Raw genomic sequence first — 12,413 nt, 5'->3', positions numbered from 1 at the left:
TGCCACAGTCACCTCAGGCTTGCTCATTGGGGATAAATACAAACACATTTAAATAAATATATATATATATTAATCTGTATATATTAAACTTTTTGTACTATATTTCTTATCTTCTCAAAGCTGCTTTGAGACAACGTCCATTGTTAAAAGTGTTATACAAATAAAATAAAACTGAATTAAAACGTGCACAGTGATATGAACCTGTCTCACAACCTGCAGGAACCTGCTCAGAGCTACTTTTCTTTTTTTTACTGTATACTGTCCTAAAACAAATCAGTTGACTTTTTATTCTTGCATCACTTTCAGTGTCTGGAGTTCATTGCTAATGAGTAGTCGACAGTAATGACACCACATCACGCACTACAGATGAAGATGTACAATCTGAACACAGATTTCTGTCTTTAATTTCATGAAAGAATCAGTAGTTTCCCAGAATCAAAGTTTTTTTGTTCCATCAGTTTGCACTGTAATATAAACCACATTGTGTGCACTCTTGTGGCATAATACTTCAAACATAATAAAACTCCATTAAAAGCATGTCCCAGAAAGACAAATTCATGTGAAGAAGCTGTAATACAAACAGCCAATCTATAAAACCTTATAAAAACACACACACACACACACACACACGTGAACATTTAACAATTAGATTCACACATCTACCAGATGCAATGCAATCCGAGGCACATTTTCATTGATTAATTATCACAATATTCTGGACATGAAATATTCCTAAAAGAAAACAAGATTATGTTAAGGCACTTACCATACATAAAACCCATCATAAATACTGATTATTAAAACTGATTATGAAATACAAAGCTACTGTTCATTTGGAACAGGTCAGAAGGCTGGTGTTTGATCTGTAGCACTGTAACAGTGTTGTATATTTAAACGTCATGTGCAAAGACTGCGACTGGTAGCCGTTAAACTGGAAGACAGGAGGAAGTATAAAAGAATGATCACAATTTGCTAATTAATTCCTGCAGGTAGAGAAAGTGTTACTTTTTTCTTTCGCTTTGCTTGTCTCACGTAGCTCTAAGGAAGGTCTTTGTGTATAGAGTTTGCGTTCAGGTCTTTTCAGGACCGAGAGGAAATACATCTCTGATAAATTTCCCTCAGCATTGAAGTGCTTCCAAGGCAGGATGTTGTCTTGTTCCTTTCTTCACACAAACTGTAGCTTTTGCCAAACTTTTTGAAAAGTGTTGTTTTTCATTAAGCTCACTGAAACATGTTTCTAGCTTTATTTTATGTAACAGAGGAACTAGCTTTGTATTAGAATCTTCCAGAATAAAGGAAGTTGTTCACTTTCTATTAAGATTGATGGATGCTTTTGTTGCTGCCCTTGAGGCATTCCAGCACAATGACTCTTTTTCATTCGTCAGGTCACCCTGGATGTAGTTATTCAGAGCTTTTCATTCAAGTGTTCCAGGACTTCCTGTTCTCTCCTCTGCGTGCTCCTGCACCTCCTTCTCCTTTTGCCAGGGCGGTCAGAGCTGCTAAGTTTGGGTTTGACCCTGACAAATTTAGTGAGCTCCGTTTCTGTCTCCGTCGTTTAGCCGTTCCTGAAGCTCGAGTCACACGATCTGGTCTCACCAGGACTCCATACCCTGGATTACATTGGAAGTACTGACGACCTCCAACTGAACCGTCGTTCTTACCTGCAATGAAGATAAACTCTTTAAAAAAAAAGTACAGTGCTTACCAAACGTGAGTAATATTTATGTATCAACAGCTAGCTAAACACTTTCTGCAGGTTTTGAGGGGAAGTATTGATAAAGTAGAGACAATAGCAGGAGATTTAAGGTTAATAAAAGGTTTTGAAATATCAAAACAGAGCTGAGCAGAGCTGATTAGAATCTCTTTAAGAGGTAGAAATATGTCCTTACAATCACATGACTTTGTAACCTAACAACACTACACACAAAAAAACAGGATACCTGCTGGTACATCAAGCTCCACACCGATCCAGATCCCTTCTGCAAAGTCCGTTGGTCCAATGTAGCGCACTGTACCATTTTTGTTGCTGCCTACACTGATGTATTCATCCTCCTTCAGCCAGTCTGGAAGAGCCCCTTCCTCATGGCCTTCGTCTGTGTCAGACAGGATCTCCAGCTTCTCTAGAGGATCCACGCCTTCTTTATCCATCTCTTCTTCGGCCTCCTGAAGGATGCCTTTAAAGGATTTCAGGCCTGAAGTCTTTATCTTCTGGATTCTGAATGGGTTTGACATGGGTGGGTGTGTATGAAGAGCCTGTTCTTGTTTCGCTAATGGTGCTGGTGATGGTTTCGAGACAGGAAGTGGGTCTGAAATCCTTGTTTGAGATGAGGAGTGTGTTGCTTTTGGATGGAGGTCATGATCAGGGTCTGAGGCTGGGCATTCCTTAAAACTATGCGGACTACATTCCTTTGGATCAACAGAGGGTTCTATTTCAACTAATTTCTCAGAAAGAGAGGAAGATGTAAGAGCAGAACTTTCTGTAGGTGGACTTTGGAATTTCTCACCACAGGTGTTGGTTTTCTTTTTATCATCTGGAGTAGCATTGTCTTGGCTTTTATCTTCTGTCCTTGGCTGTTCATCTCTTTTCTCTGGTTCAAATTCTTTATCATCTACATCTTGCTCTGGTTCCATTTTTGGGGAGGGTTTGAGGGCTTCCTGTGCTTCTGACTCTGAAGAGGGCACTAAATTCACGTCTATATTTGAGACTAGCGTATCTGAGAGAGTCGCAGTAGAGATGCTGGTGGAGACATAGCCACTAGACTCATTACTGTCCGGGCCGTGAGCCACGTTTTTGCTTTCGGACTGAACCAGAGGAAAAACCTCTACAAATTCATGTGGGTCCTGCGTGAGGCTTTTTGCGACTGTGGTCTACAAAGAGAAGATACGATTCAGAGAGGATCATGATTGACACTCAGAAAACAGCACATGATATTCTGATAGAAGAAAATAATTGATTATTTTCCAATAACAGCATGCAACAGCACATGTTGTCCCACTAGCATCACAACAATTTTTATAATCGTTAAATTTGATCAGGTTACAGTTACAAAACTGGATTATTTTCCTATAATCAGAATGTCCCATTGTGCTTTTTTCCTAACTTTATGAGACTGATTTAAAAAATTTAAGCATGCTTATAGTGATGTCATGACACAGGATGTACTTTACGCTAATGAATTTTTTTTTTTTACCTGGGCATCGGGTGTGTTCTCTGTAACAATGTCTGGCGCTGTAGTAATTTGTGAAACCGGTAAAGGATGCACATCAGCCACGGTAACAGACGAAGCTTCGGGTGCTGATGAGACTGTATTTTGTTGCTGCATTGCTGTGGAGTTTACATGTTCCTAAAGAAACCCCAAAAAACATCTGACCTCAGGATTTACAAGTTAAAAAGACAGAAATATGTTTCTGGATTGAATCGGTGTACCAGTTTAGGAGTGCTGACGTCTTCTTGAGGTGTTGCGCACTGAATTACTATGAGAGGAATATCCTGTAAGAGATTCCGGACAACAGGTATTAGCTAGTCAGCCACCTGAACAGTAAACATCATGGCACCATAATGCAGAATGAAGTAACTAAGCCATTGTATGGAAAATAAATAATTGTATAACTCCCTTTTGTGATATAAAAGCTGTATGCGTTTGTGTATATGGAAGGAAAATGGCAGCAACAAGAAGAGAAAGGTGAATAGGTACAGAAGTCAGATTTTGTTCCGTTTCAATTCTGCATAATGCATGCTGGGTGTCGTAATGGTGGTGCTAAGCCGAGAAAACACTCAACAACAAAATGTAAATTCTGTCATAACAGTCATAGGAACCAATACATTGTGTTTATTTATTTAAACATTTATGCACGTTTAAAATGTTAAAAGCTGCTGATGATTCTGAGGTTCATGTTCATCATGATAATAAAATCTATACATGTCTGATGCAAACAAGGCAAGGGAATGATATTGAATCCACACCTGTGGCTGTGACGGAGGTGGGATGTCTTTCTTCTCCTCTCTTTTAGGGAGCAGGGATTTGAGCATCTTGGGCACTGGAGAGACTAGAGCTTTAACTGGGGAGAAATAAGAGGTGGCAATGCCTGAAAGTCCTGGAGTAGAAGCATGCATGAAGGAAAATAAGGGAGAGAGAGAGAGAAAGACAGACAGAGCAGTTTTATACAAATAAATAAAAGAACACATTCTGGAGGAATGCAAGAACATAACTGGAGAATTCTTGAATCTGATTGGTCGAAATGTTTTTCCCTATTATTATTTTATGCCGTGTTGTTTTATTCGTTATGTACTGTATTAAGCACAAGAGATAAGAGACAAACTGCAGCTAATGCTAACTGCCGTGTGCTCTATACTACCTATTTAAATATTATCCCGACAAAGGAAAATGATAATGATAAGTGTTAGACAGAAATATTAATGTAATAGTGAAACAAAAAAAATAAACGGTGAACAGCTAGCAGTAAAGGTAGCAGTGTTTCACAGGGTATTAGATCGGCACGATTCAAATTCAATTTATTTGTATAGCGCAATTCTTTTAACAATTCCCATTGTCTCACAGAAGTATGGAAACAGAAGAGAGAGAGAAAAAAAGAAATAAATATATAATAATAATAAGGAGGAGAAGAAGAAGAAGAAAAACAAATAAGAATAAAAAGTAAATTAATTAATGAATATAGATGAATATATGAATTTAAAAAATATTAACTTAATTTAAAATACTATATCTATCCCTATCCCTAATGAGCAATGTAGGGTTTATTAATCACTAGTACAGCATTGATCTAAAATGACACTGCTAACCAAAGCTGTAAACTCTAAACAATCCTCACTATTAGCACATGGCTTACTAAGTCCAATAAGATGGAAGAGACAAGTGTAAGTGTACAGTACGCAGTACTGGGTGATCAGTGAGCATTTTACTGATATTGTGTAGCCCTAAATTAGAATGTAGTCGGGGTATATTACCTGACTCTGGGTTGTGGGGCAGTTCAGAATGAGATGATCCATTTTTGAGTGAGGAATGTGACAAAGAAATATCCTGGTGTCTCTCCCAAGCAGCCTAGATATTTAAAGAAGCATTTAGACCCTTTAAAAATATTTTTTAGCAGCAAGAAGCAGAATGTAAAGTTTTCGGTCTTTTGTGAACCCAGATTTATATAGTTTCCCTTTCCCATTTTTCCTGACAGCTTTCCTCTCAAGCTTAAATCACACTGTTGCTTGTCTTTAAACTGCTGTTTTCGGTACTCTCTAAAGAATTCAAGGGGATTTCAATCTGAGATACATAAGGCACAGGAACATAAACACTCCATAATGTGATGCTGCCGTCACCATGCTTCACCATTCAAATTCTATTTCTATGCATATCTAGACAGAGTTTGACCACAGAACTCTAACAGAGAGCTTCTTGGACTTCATGGTTTCTTTTTGGTCTAACTAGTGAATTGTGGGACCTTATCTAAATGAAAAAATGTATTTTATTTAATTCCATTTAAAAAAACAATAAAAATGCTCTCACTCATTTTCATTATGCGTTATGTGAGCAGATGTTGAATTTGCAACAACAAAATACGCAAAAAATAAAATAAAGGGGTCTAAATACTTTCTGACTCATTGAGAAAGTCAGTCTTTCAGTATACATATTTATATTTATACTAATGAGATTTAGTGGGATTCAGTTTCACGTTAATTCTAATAAAATAAGTAATTATTTTAGTAAGGAGTAATAAAATATAATTTGTTGAAAATGAACTACATTTCTGTTTAAAGGCTTGCTTCATTCCTTCTGCAAATTAGAGATGTAAATATAATAATAACTTCTGAATATCCTCTGATTAGCTTCAGGATGTCTATCCGTATCTACAGCTTCAAAAATCCAGTGCAGCGAGCTGAGGACTGATGCAGCGATGCCTTGTATGCTTTCTCGTCCAGGAGAGAAATGGCTGGAGATGATTTGTCTATGCTTTAAGCTTCGCTAGGAGCGAAGAGGATCAAGTTATCCCCACTCTACTTACTTTATTCACACCAGACTCATGGTTGCCTGAAATATCTTGCCTGCTCCCAGACAACTGAAAAATATAGCAGAAAAAGTGTCAGTGGTTTTTCTTTTCTTTTTCTATAGAACGTGTTCAGTTTTATATCTCTTACTCACCCTGTGGACGTTTGGTGTGCTGAGACAGCGACTCTGACTCTTCCCTTTACCGGCAAGGCGCTCTTTCACGGCCACCTCCTGCTCTCACAAACACACACATTTCAGATTGGTGTTAACACGTCTGATCGTGAAACAGAGCTTCTCTTTTTACAAGTGCATTGTATTTTTTTTTTCAGCTAATAAGAAAGTAAGCTCAGAATATACACTCGAACTTCACCTGCACGAAAGAGAGAGAGTGTGTGTATGTGTGTGTGTGTACAGCTATATCCATGCCTGTCTGAGGCGGTCCAGCATGAGGGTATTCTCCACAGCAAGAACTGTGTGCAGGTATTTCTCTATCGCAGCCTCACTGTCCTCTGCTTTTTTCCCTGCACTGCTGGCAAGTCTGGCCAACATCTCTCTGTCCTCCATGCCTTGTGCATCCTAAAGACAAGAAAACAGAACTGGATCAGTAAATATAGAGTTGACACGTAAAAAGAAATAAAGTAGTGTCATTTTAAGTCTTATCATTGTTAGTAGGCCAATAATAACTGTCCATGAAGGATCATTCTTCTGTAAGTAGGTATCATGATGCACCAAGAAAAAACAAAGACATGTACATTAAGCCGGATTTTGTACCCCTGGGATGTTTGAGACGATCTCGAAGGTGACTCCACTGCCAGGTATGTTGCTCCGCTGAGACATTCTCTTCAGCAAGCTTTTAGCAAAACCCTGTGGTAGACAACAAAATAACAGTACGTTATATTTAAAGACAACAATGTAAGATTAATTAATCTGCACTTGGTGCATTTTTAACATTCTTTCCTAATATAATTGAACCGTTTTAATCAACATCGGCTCTGTTGTGGTGCTCCATGATCAGCGCTAAGGCCACACACTCTCCCGTCTGACTGACGTCAAAAGTCTCAAACAATTCACAAAACAAACTAAATATAGCCTAATGTACAGCGCGTCTGAAAAGTCAGGAACCATAGGCTATGTATAATAACTGTTCTATTTATTTGCTCTACTGAATTTTTTTTTGCAAATTTTGCTGCACATATTCTCATCAGTTGTAGACTTTTTGAACAGCTTATATTACCCTTATCCAGAGTGCCTGACCTTTTATTATTTTCATTTATACAATTGAGGGTTAAGGGCCTTGCTCAGGGGCCCAGCAGTGGCAGCTTGGTAAACTTGGGATTCAAACTTGTGACCTTCCGATCAGTAGACAACATAAAGCACTCCATGGCATGTGTACATGCACCAGTCCGACAGAGCAATGTGAAATGTGTGTCTTGTAGCGTGTATGGCAGTAGTGCTTATAGCACGTGTCTGACCTGTCGTGCAGTGAGATTGACGCAGATGCGTTTGCGCAGAATCAGCTGCATCTGCGCCGGGTGGCTGAGAAGCACAGCAACCCGCACTGTCAGATACACAAACAGCTCTGGACCTCCACCTCGACTCAGCTCTGCACAGTCATGCACTGTACAGTCCCAAGAAGCCTCGGCTTTCACCTGATATCACACACACACACACACACAGAGAGCAAACTGTGTTGTTTAGATTTGACCTAACAAACCCACAAGCTATCAAACTATACAATATACTAAAAATAAATAAAATAATGAAATAAATAAAATAGAGCACAGCTATAGACAAAATAATAGACAGAGAGTACAAAGGTATAACCGAATACAAACACACTATAAGCATTAATCATTCATTCATATTGCTTATTAAAGATTAGAACGATCAGGATAGTGATCTAAAGGTTCTCATCACTTAATAGCTACAGACAGGGACAATGTCATGTGTTACAACTCAGAGACAGACAGTAGACATACAGACAGTTTTTTTTGTACTGTGTATTGATTAAACTATAAAAATCAATCCACTAGATTAGCTCTTGCCTTGGAGTCATGGTGCTTTACGATCTGCAGCTCAAAGAAATCGTCCTCATCCTCTCTGGTCAGGGCAGCGTCCATCCCTGCAGCCAGCGGAGTCAAGACACCATCATGAAGATCTTCAGCTGTGGACAGAAGAAATGATTAATTATGGTTAACGATGATGATGGAGATAAAGTAGACCTCAGACATAAAATGGCACAGTATCAACTATTAGACTCGCTTCCACAACAAACTGTATAAAACCCGCATTGAGAACATAATACTCCCGGAAATCGAATCAAGATGCTAAACTGGAAGCTATAAAACCACTCGTATAGTCAAAACCTATCCATAAATATCATTTAGCTGAATGCTATGTGAAGCTCTTAGTCCCTGTACAAACTTTAAAAAGGTGTCTTGGCCGATCGACTACATTTGCAGTTTCTTTAAAAACACCAGACACTGACTCCATCAGTAATGATCAATTATGGGTCATACATTAATCTTCAGTAAACAATTTATTCCTGGGAACTTTTTTACACACTCGATCACATCTTGGGGCAATTTAGAGCAAATCTAATGACCAGGACTTTTTTGAGAAGTTGGAATGAACCCATGGAACAACATGCACAACATTACAAACTTGACATAATCGTGCTATATTATTTCAATTTTATTTTATTTATTTATTTATTTATTTATTTATTTATTTATTTATTTATTTATTTAAATGATGTGGCAGAATAAGAAGAAAATTTTATCCTCGAAATGAACCGAGGTGCCGAGTTAGTTAAATGAGAGGTTTTTTTTAGTGCAGTCTACAAGCTGTTAGACTGTACAAATTAAAGCGATTTGTTTAAATCGAGCAGAATTCACCAGTGACATTTAGGAAGATGACAGGGATGTGAGTCTCCATTCCTGGTACTGGAACCCTGCAGACAAAAGGAAAACATGGTCAAAGTGACCTGACAGCTGGTCATCCAAACAAGTAAGTAAGTAAGTAAGTAAATAAATAAATAAAAAGACATGGAGTAATCAAAGATATCCAGAAAGAAATTCCACACCATTGAGCAGGGGCTCCAGGAATGCCGCTGCCAGCAGGAGGCAGTAACACTGCGTTCCGCTCCTCTGTCAGAGTGAGACGACACTCCAAAAGCTGCGCCTCCATCTCTACATCTTCCTCGGATTTATCTACAGAGAGACGACAAAATAAGGAAAGAGTAGCAGACGGCATTCAGCAATCCCATCTAAAGCATGGAATTTCTCAAGCATGAACTAAAAGCACTAAACCTGTTTTTGGCTGACAGACTTTAGCCTGAGGGGAATGTTGTGTACATTATATTTATGTGCAAGCCTTTACTGCTGTCTTACCTGGCTTACTGACGAGATTTTGGAGCTGTTGGTCCAAGTTCTCTTGTCTCTGAGTGAGGGCAGCAAGCCACTGTGCCTTCAGTCGCTCCAAATCCCTCTCCTACACAAACACATGCACACCACACGTGCCACAGATTTACAGTTGCTTCAGGAAAAAGTTTTAATACCTATTCAGAAAACCTCCAGTCCTGAAGAGTTTCCTGCATCACAAACTTAAAGCACAGACACTGAATATTTATTCTAAAAATGCTAAACATCATCTCACATTCAGAGACATAATCACATTAATATAAACCTTGCCCAAAGATCTCCTTTTTATAGAAACCTTCAGCACAGAAGACACCATCTGATCGATCAGATACATAAAAGCTTTGCTCTAGGCCACTTAGTGTTTTGTTTATATACCATATATCTGCCTTCACATCTAATCAAAGTAAGGACCGTTAGCTGTGCTGGATTGCATATAGAACAGCCTTCATCTTAATTTGACAGACATTTCCTATCTACATAGCCTTGTCCCAAATGAAATGCAGCGGTGAGTGATATTTTAAGTGCCACACCAGTTCTGACTCACCTGATAGCTGTCAAGCTCGCTGTCTCCCACCTGCAGAGACAGAGGCAACAGTGTGTTAGTAAAAGACAGCTGGATTGTGTATAGGAAACAAGCGTGTGGTGCGACAGCAGCTCACCCGTGGAATCGGCTGCACCTCTACGTTACCCACATGCACACTGAGCACACTCTCGGCCATCAGGGGCATGGTGCCAGAATCCAACACTGATCGGACCTCCACCTGAATTCGCCGTGACTGACCCTGCATACACAAATATACAGTTCATGTGCGCACATATATATATGTATATAAACACACACACACACACGATACACATACCTGTCGGAGCTGAAACACTCCCCCTGTGCGCACCACTTTAGCAGGTGTCACCTCCACAGGGACAAACTCTCCCGCCTCGTTCAGCTCTAACACCTGTACCCAGAGCTCCAGCCGCCTCATCACCTCACTCCACCTGAGACAAGGCACAGTACTGACACAAACTCTTGCACCCTCATGCCATGTGGGCATGTCCCAGAATAAAGTTCAGCCAAATTATTCACTTAATTGTTAACTCATTTGCTTTATCACCAAGCTCTTATACCTATTTTTTATTTATTGTTATCATCATTTTTATTTATTATTATTATGTATGATTGACATAATTTTTCCTATTTTTTATAAGAATAGTAAAGTTTATATTTATCTGTATTTTTAAAAGTACTTAAGTTCAACTAGTTTTTGTAGTAAATATTCATTTGATCAGTTTTGTGTGTGTGTGTGTGTGTGTGTGTGTGTGTGTGTGTGTGTGTGTGTACTTCTCTCTGAGTGAGCGAGTCTTGTCCTGAATCACCCCCATGTCCCAGAGCGCTAGGTTTCGGCGTGGGTGTGCTACTTTGTGCCCGTAAACCTCAATAGCAACAGCACCATCAGCCAGGAAGTCAATTAGATCTTCAGTTACTGTCACTTCCAGATCCTAAAGGGACATAAGACAAATCTGAATGATACTAAATACTATGTTTGTTTTTTACTCCGATCATAAATGACCAAATCACAAATTTATTCAATTTCAAATCCCATAATGAATTTTGTAAACCAAAAATGTGACATTTTGCATCTATAATCGTTGGTGTGACATTCAGACCTTTCCCCCAATGACAGAATGATACATTAGACAACTTAATCATTTTATGGTTTCTGTTGTTTTATTTTAACTCATCTAGTTAAAAGACAAATAGTAGATAGTGAGTCTAATCCTTCTTGTCAGTAGTTTGTTTTCCTCAAATACCTTTGAAATATAATACAAGCATTAAGGAGTAAGTCGTTAAAGAAAAACTGAATAACTTGTATGACTGTAATTCTGTCTGAATTAATAAAAAAAAAAATCTAACCATCAGCTCAGGGACTGTGGACCTGTGTATGCTACTACAGTAGATGCAACTAGCTGCTAGTACTGACCTTACAGCTGTCGAAGGGCACGCTGCAGTGCGGCTCTTTGCTGTTCGGGGTTGATTGTGTGAACAGATTGACCTCGGGAGCTATGAACACAGGCTCCTCCTGTCCCCAGAAATCATACTGACAAAAGACAAAATTGGAGAGGTTCTGTGGCAGTCCGGTGGCCTGAGACACCTTAATCTGAAACACAGCAGAGAGAAAAGGCATGGTCTACATTAATGCTGGAATAATTTTATAATGGATGGATAGATTGATAGGATGGATGGATATTCTGTGTACAGTATATTAAGTTACATACCCTACAGACTAGTTTGCGCTCGTGTGAGTCAATCTCCACTTGTCCTGCCTCTGTTCCCAAAGTTCCATGTACTCTTTCCACCTCTACGTGCAGACGCCCTGAGACCTGAACACATGCAAATTCAAAATCAGGATCTTAGCTACAAATGTATGGAAAGAAATCTCGTTATGCTAGTCGTCTGTTGCTTGATCAGTGCTTCACCAAATATTCTGTTTGCTTTGTGACATATTATTGCATTAATATGGATTAATATGGGTGGGTGGTTCCAGTATAATGAGTTTGGTACCACTTTATAATACTGTTCAATGACTCGTATGCAACTATGCAGATAGAAAGTAATGACTGATGTCTTGCTGTGTTGTTCCTCAGTGGTTAATGATGTGGGTCAGTATTCCACAATATCTGACGATTTCTACATTAGAGATTTGTGCTTTTGCAGTACGTTGTGAATACAGTCGGTCTGTAATAACTTAATATTCGGTGCGATTAGAGTTGACGATAACTAGTATTATGTAATAGATCTCCAGGAGGAACAAAAGGAATTGTCGATATGATCGTTATTGATGATCAGTAGTTCTACTGGAGAAACGTATCACATCAAAATTAACTCAGTACTTACTGCTTACGATTCAGTTAAATCTCTTTCTAACATAATTACTGGTGTTAATGAACTATTTATTTATTCCAGTGACCCGTGAGCAGAGCCGGATTAACGCAAAGGCAA

General features: G+C 38.9%; 1 protein-coding gene across 6 annotated transcripts in view; it reads right to left on the bottom strand.

Annotated features, from left to right (window-relative positions):
• Nucleotides 1-12,413, bottom strand: part of kif13bb (kinesin family member 13Bb) — a 43,173-nt gene that overhangs the window by 10,144 nt on the left and 20,616 nt on the right. For 4 of the 6 annotated variants that reach the window (XM_047801766.1, XM_047801768.1, XM_047801765.1 and 1 more), the window contains exons 23-43: nucleotides 11,690-11,794; nucleotides 11,395-11,571; nucleotides 10,755-10,912; nucleotides 10,279-10,411; nucleotides 10,078-10,200; nucleotides 9,963-9,992; nucleotides 9,389-9,488; nucleotides 9,082-9,208; nucleotides 8,894-8,949; nucleotides 8,042-8,160; nucleotides 7,469-7,645; nucleotides 6,768-6,860; nucleotides 6,423-6,572; nucleotides 6,150-6,227; nucleotides 6,013-6,066; nucleotides 4,967-5,060; nucleotides 3,965-4,095; nucleotides 3,428-3,490; nucleotides 3,192-3,344; nucleotides 1,941-2,868; nucleotides 368-1,661 (exon numbers count right to left, since the gene is read on the bottom strand). In XM_047801766.1, coding sequence (XP_047657722.1) covers nucleotides 1,420-1,661; nucleotides 1,941-2,868; nucleotides 3,192-3,344; nucleotides 3,428-3,490; nucleotides 3,965-4,095; nucleotides 4,967-5,060; nucleotides 6,013-6,066; nucleotides 6,150-6,227; nucleotides 6,423-6,572; nucleotides 6,768-6,860; nucleotides 7,469-7,645; nucleotides 8,042-8,160; nucleotides 8,894-8,949; nucleotides 9,082-9,208; nucleotides 9,389-9,488; nucleotides 9,963-9,992; nucleotides 10,078-10,200; nucleotides 10,279-10,411; nucleotides 10,755-10,912; nucleotides 11,395-11,571; nucleotides 11,690-11,794 — 3,291 coding nt within the window. In that variant the 3' untranslated portion in view covers nucleotides 368-1,419. Of the gene's footprint in view, nucleotides 1-367; nucleotides 1,662-1,940; nucleotides 2,869-3,191; nucleotides 3,345-3,427; nucleotides 3,491-3,964; nucleotides 4,096-4,966; nucleotides 5,061-6,012; nucleotides 6,067-6,149; nucleotides 6,228-6,422; nucleotides 6,573-6,767; nucleotides 6,861-7,468; nucleotides 7,646-8,041; nucleotides 8,161-8,893; nucleotides 8,950-9,081; nucleotides 9,209-9,388; nucleotides 9,489-9,962; nucleotides 9,993-10,077; nucleotides 10,201-10,278; nucleotides 10,412-10,754; nucleotides 10,913-11,394; nucleotides 11,572-11,689; nucleotides 11,795-12,413 lie in introns of those variants that run through there. The other 2 variants (XR_007138127.1, XM_047801769.1) reach the window with 2 other exon arrangements.

This window comes from Tachysurus fulvidraco, chromosome 16, assembly GCF_022655615.1.
Source record: "Tachysurus fulvidraco isolate hzauxx_2018 chromosome 16, HZAU_PFXX_2.0, whole genome shotgun sequence".
Taxonomy (NCBI): Eukaryota; Metazoa; Chordata; class Actinopteri; order Siluriformes; family Bagridae; genus Tachysurus; species Tachysurus fulvidraco.
The sequence above is the reverse complement of the archived record's forward strand: the minus strand, read 5'-3'. Positions and strand labels throughout refer to the sequence as shown.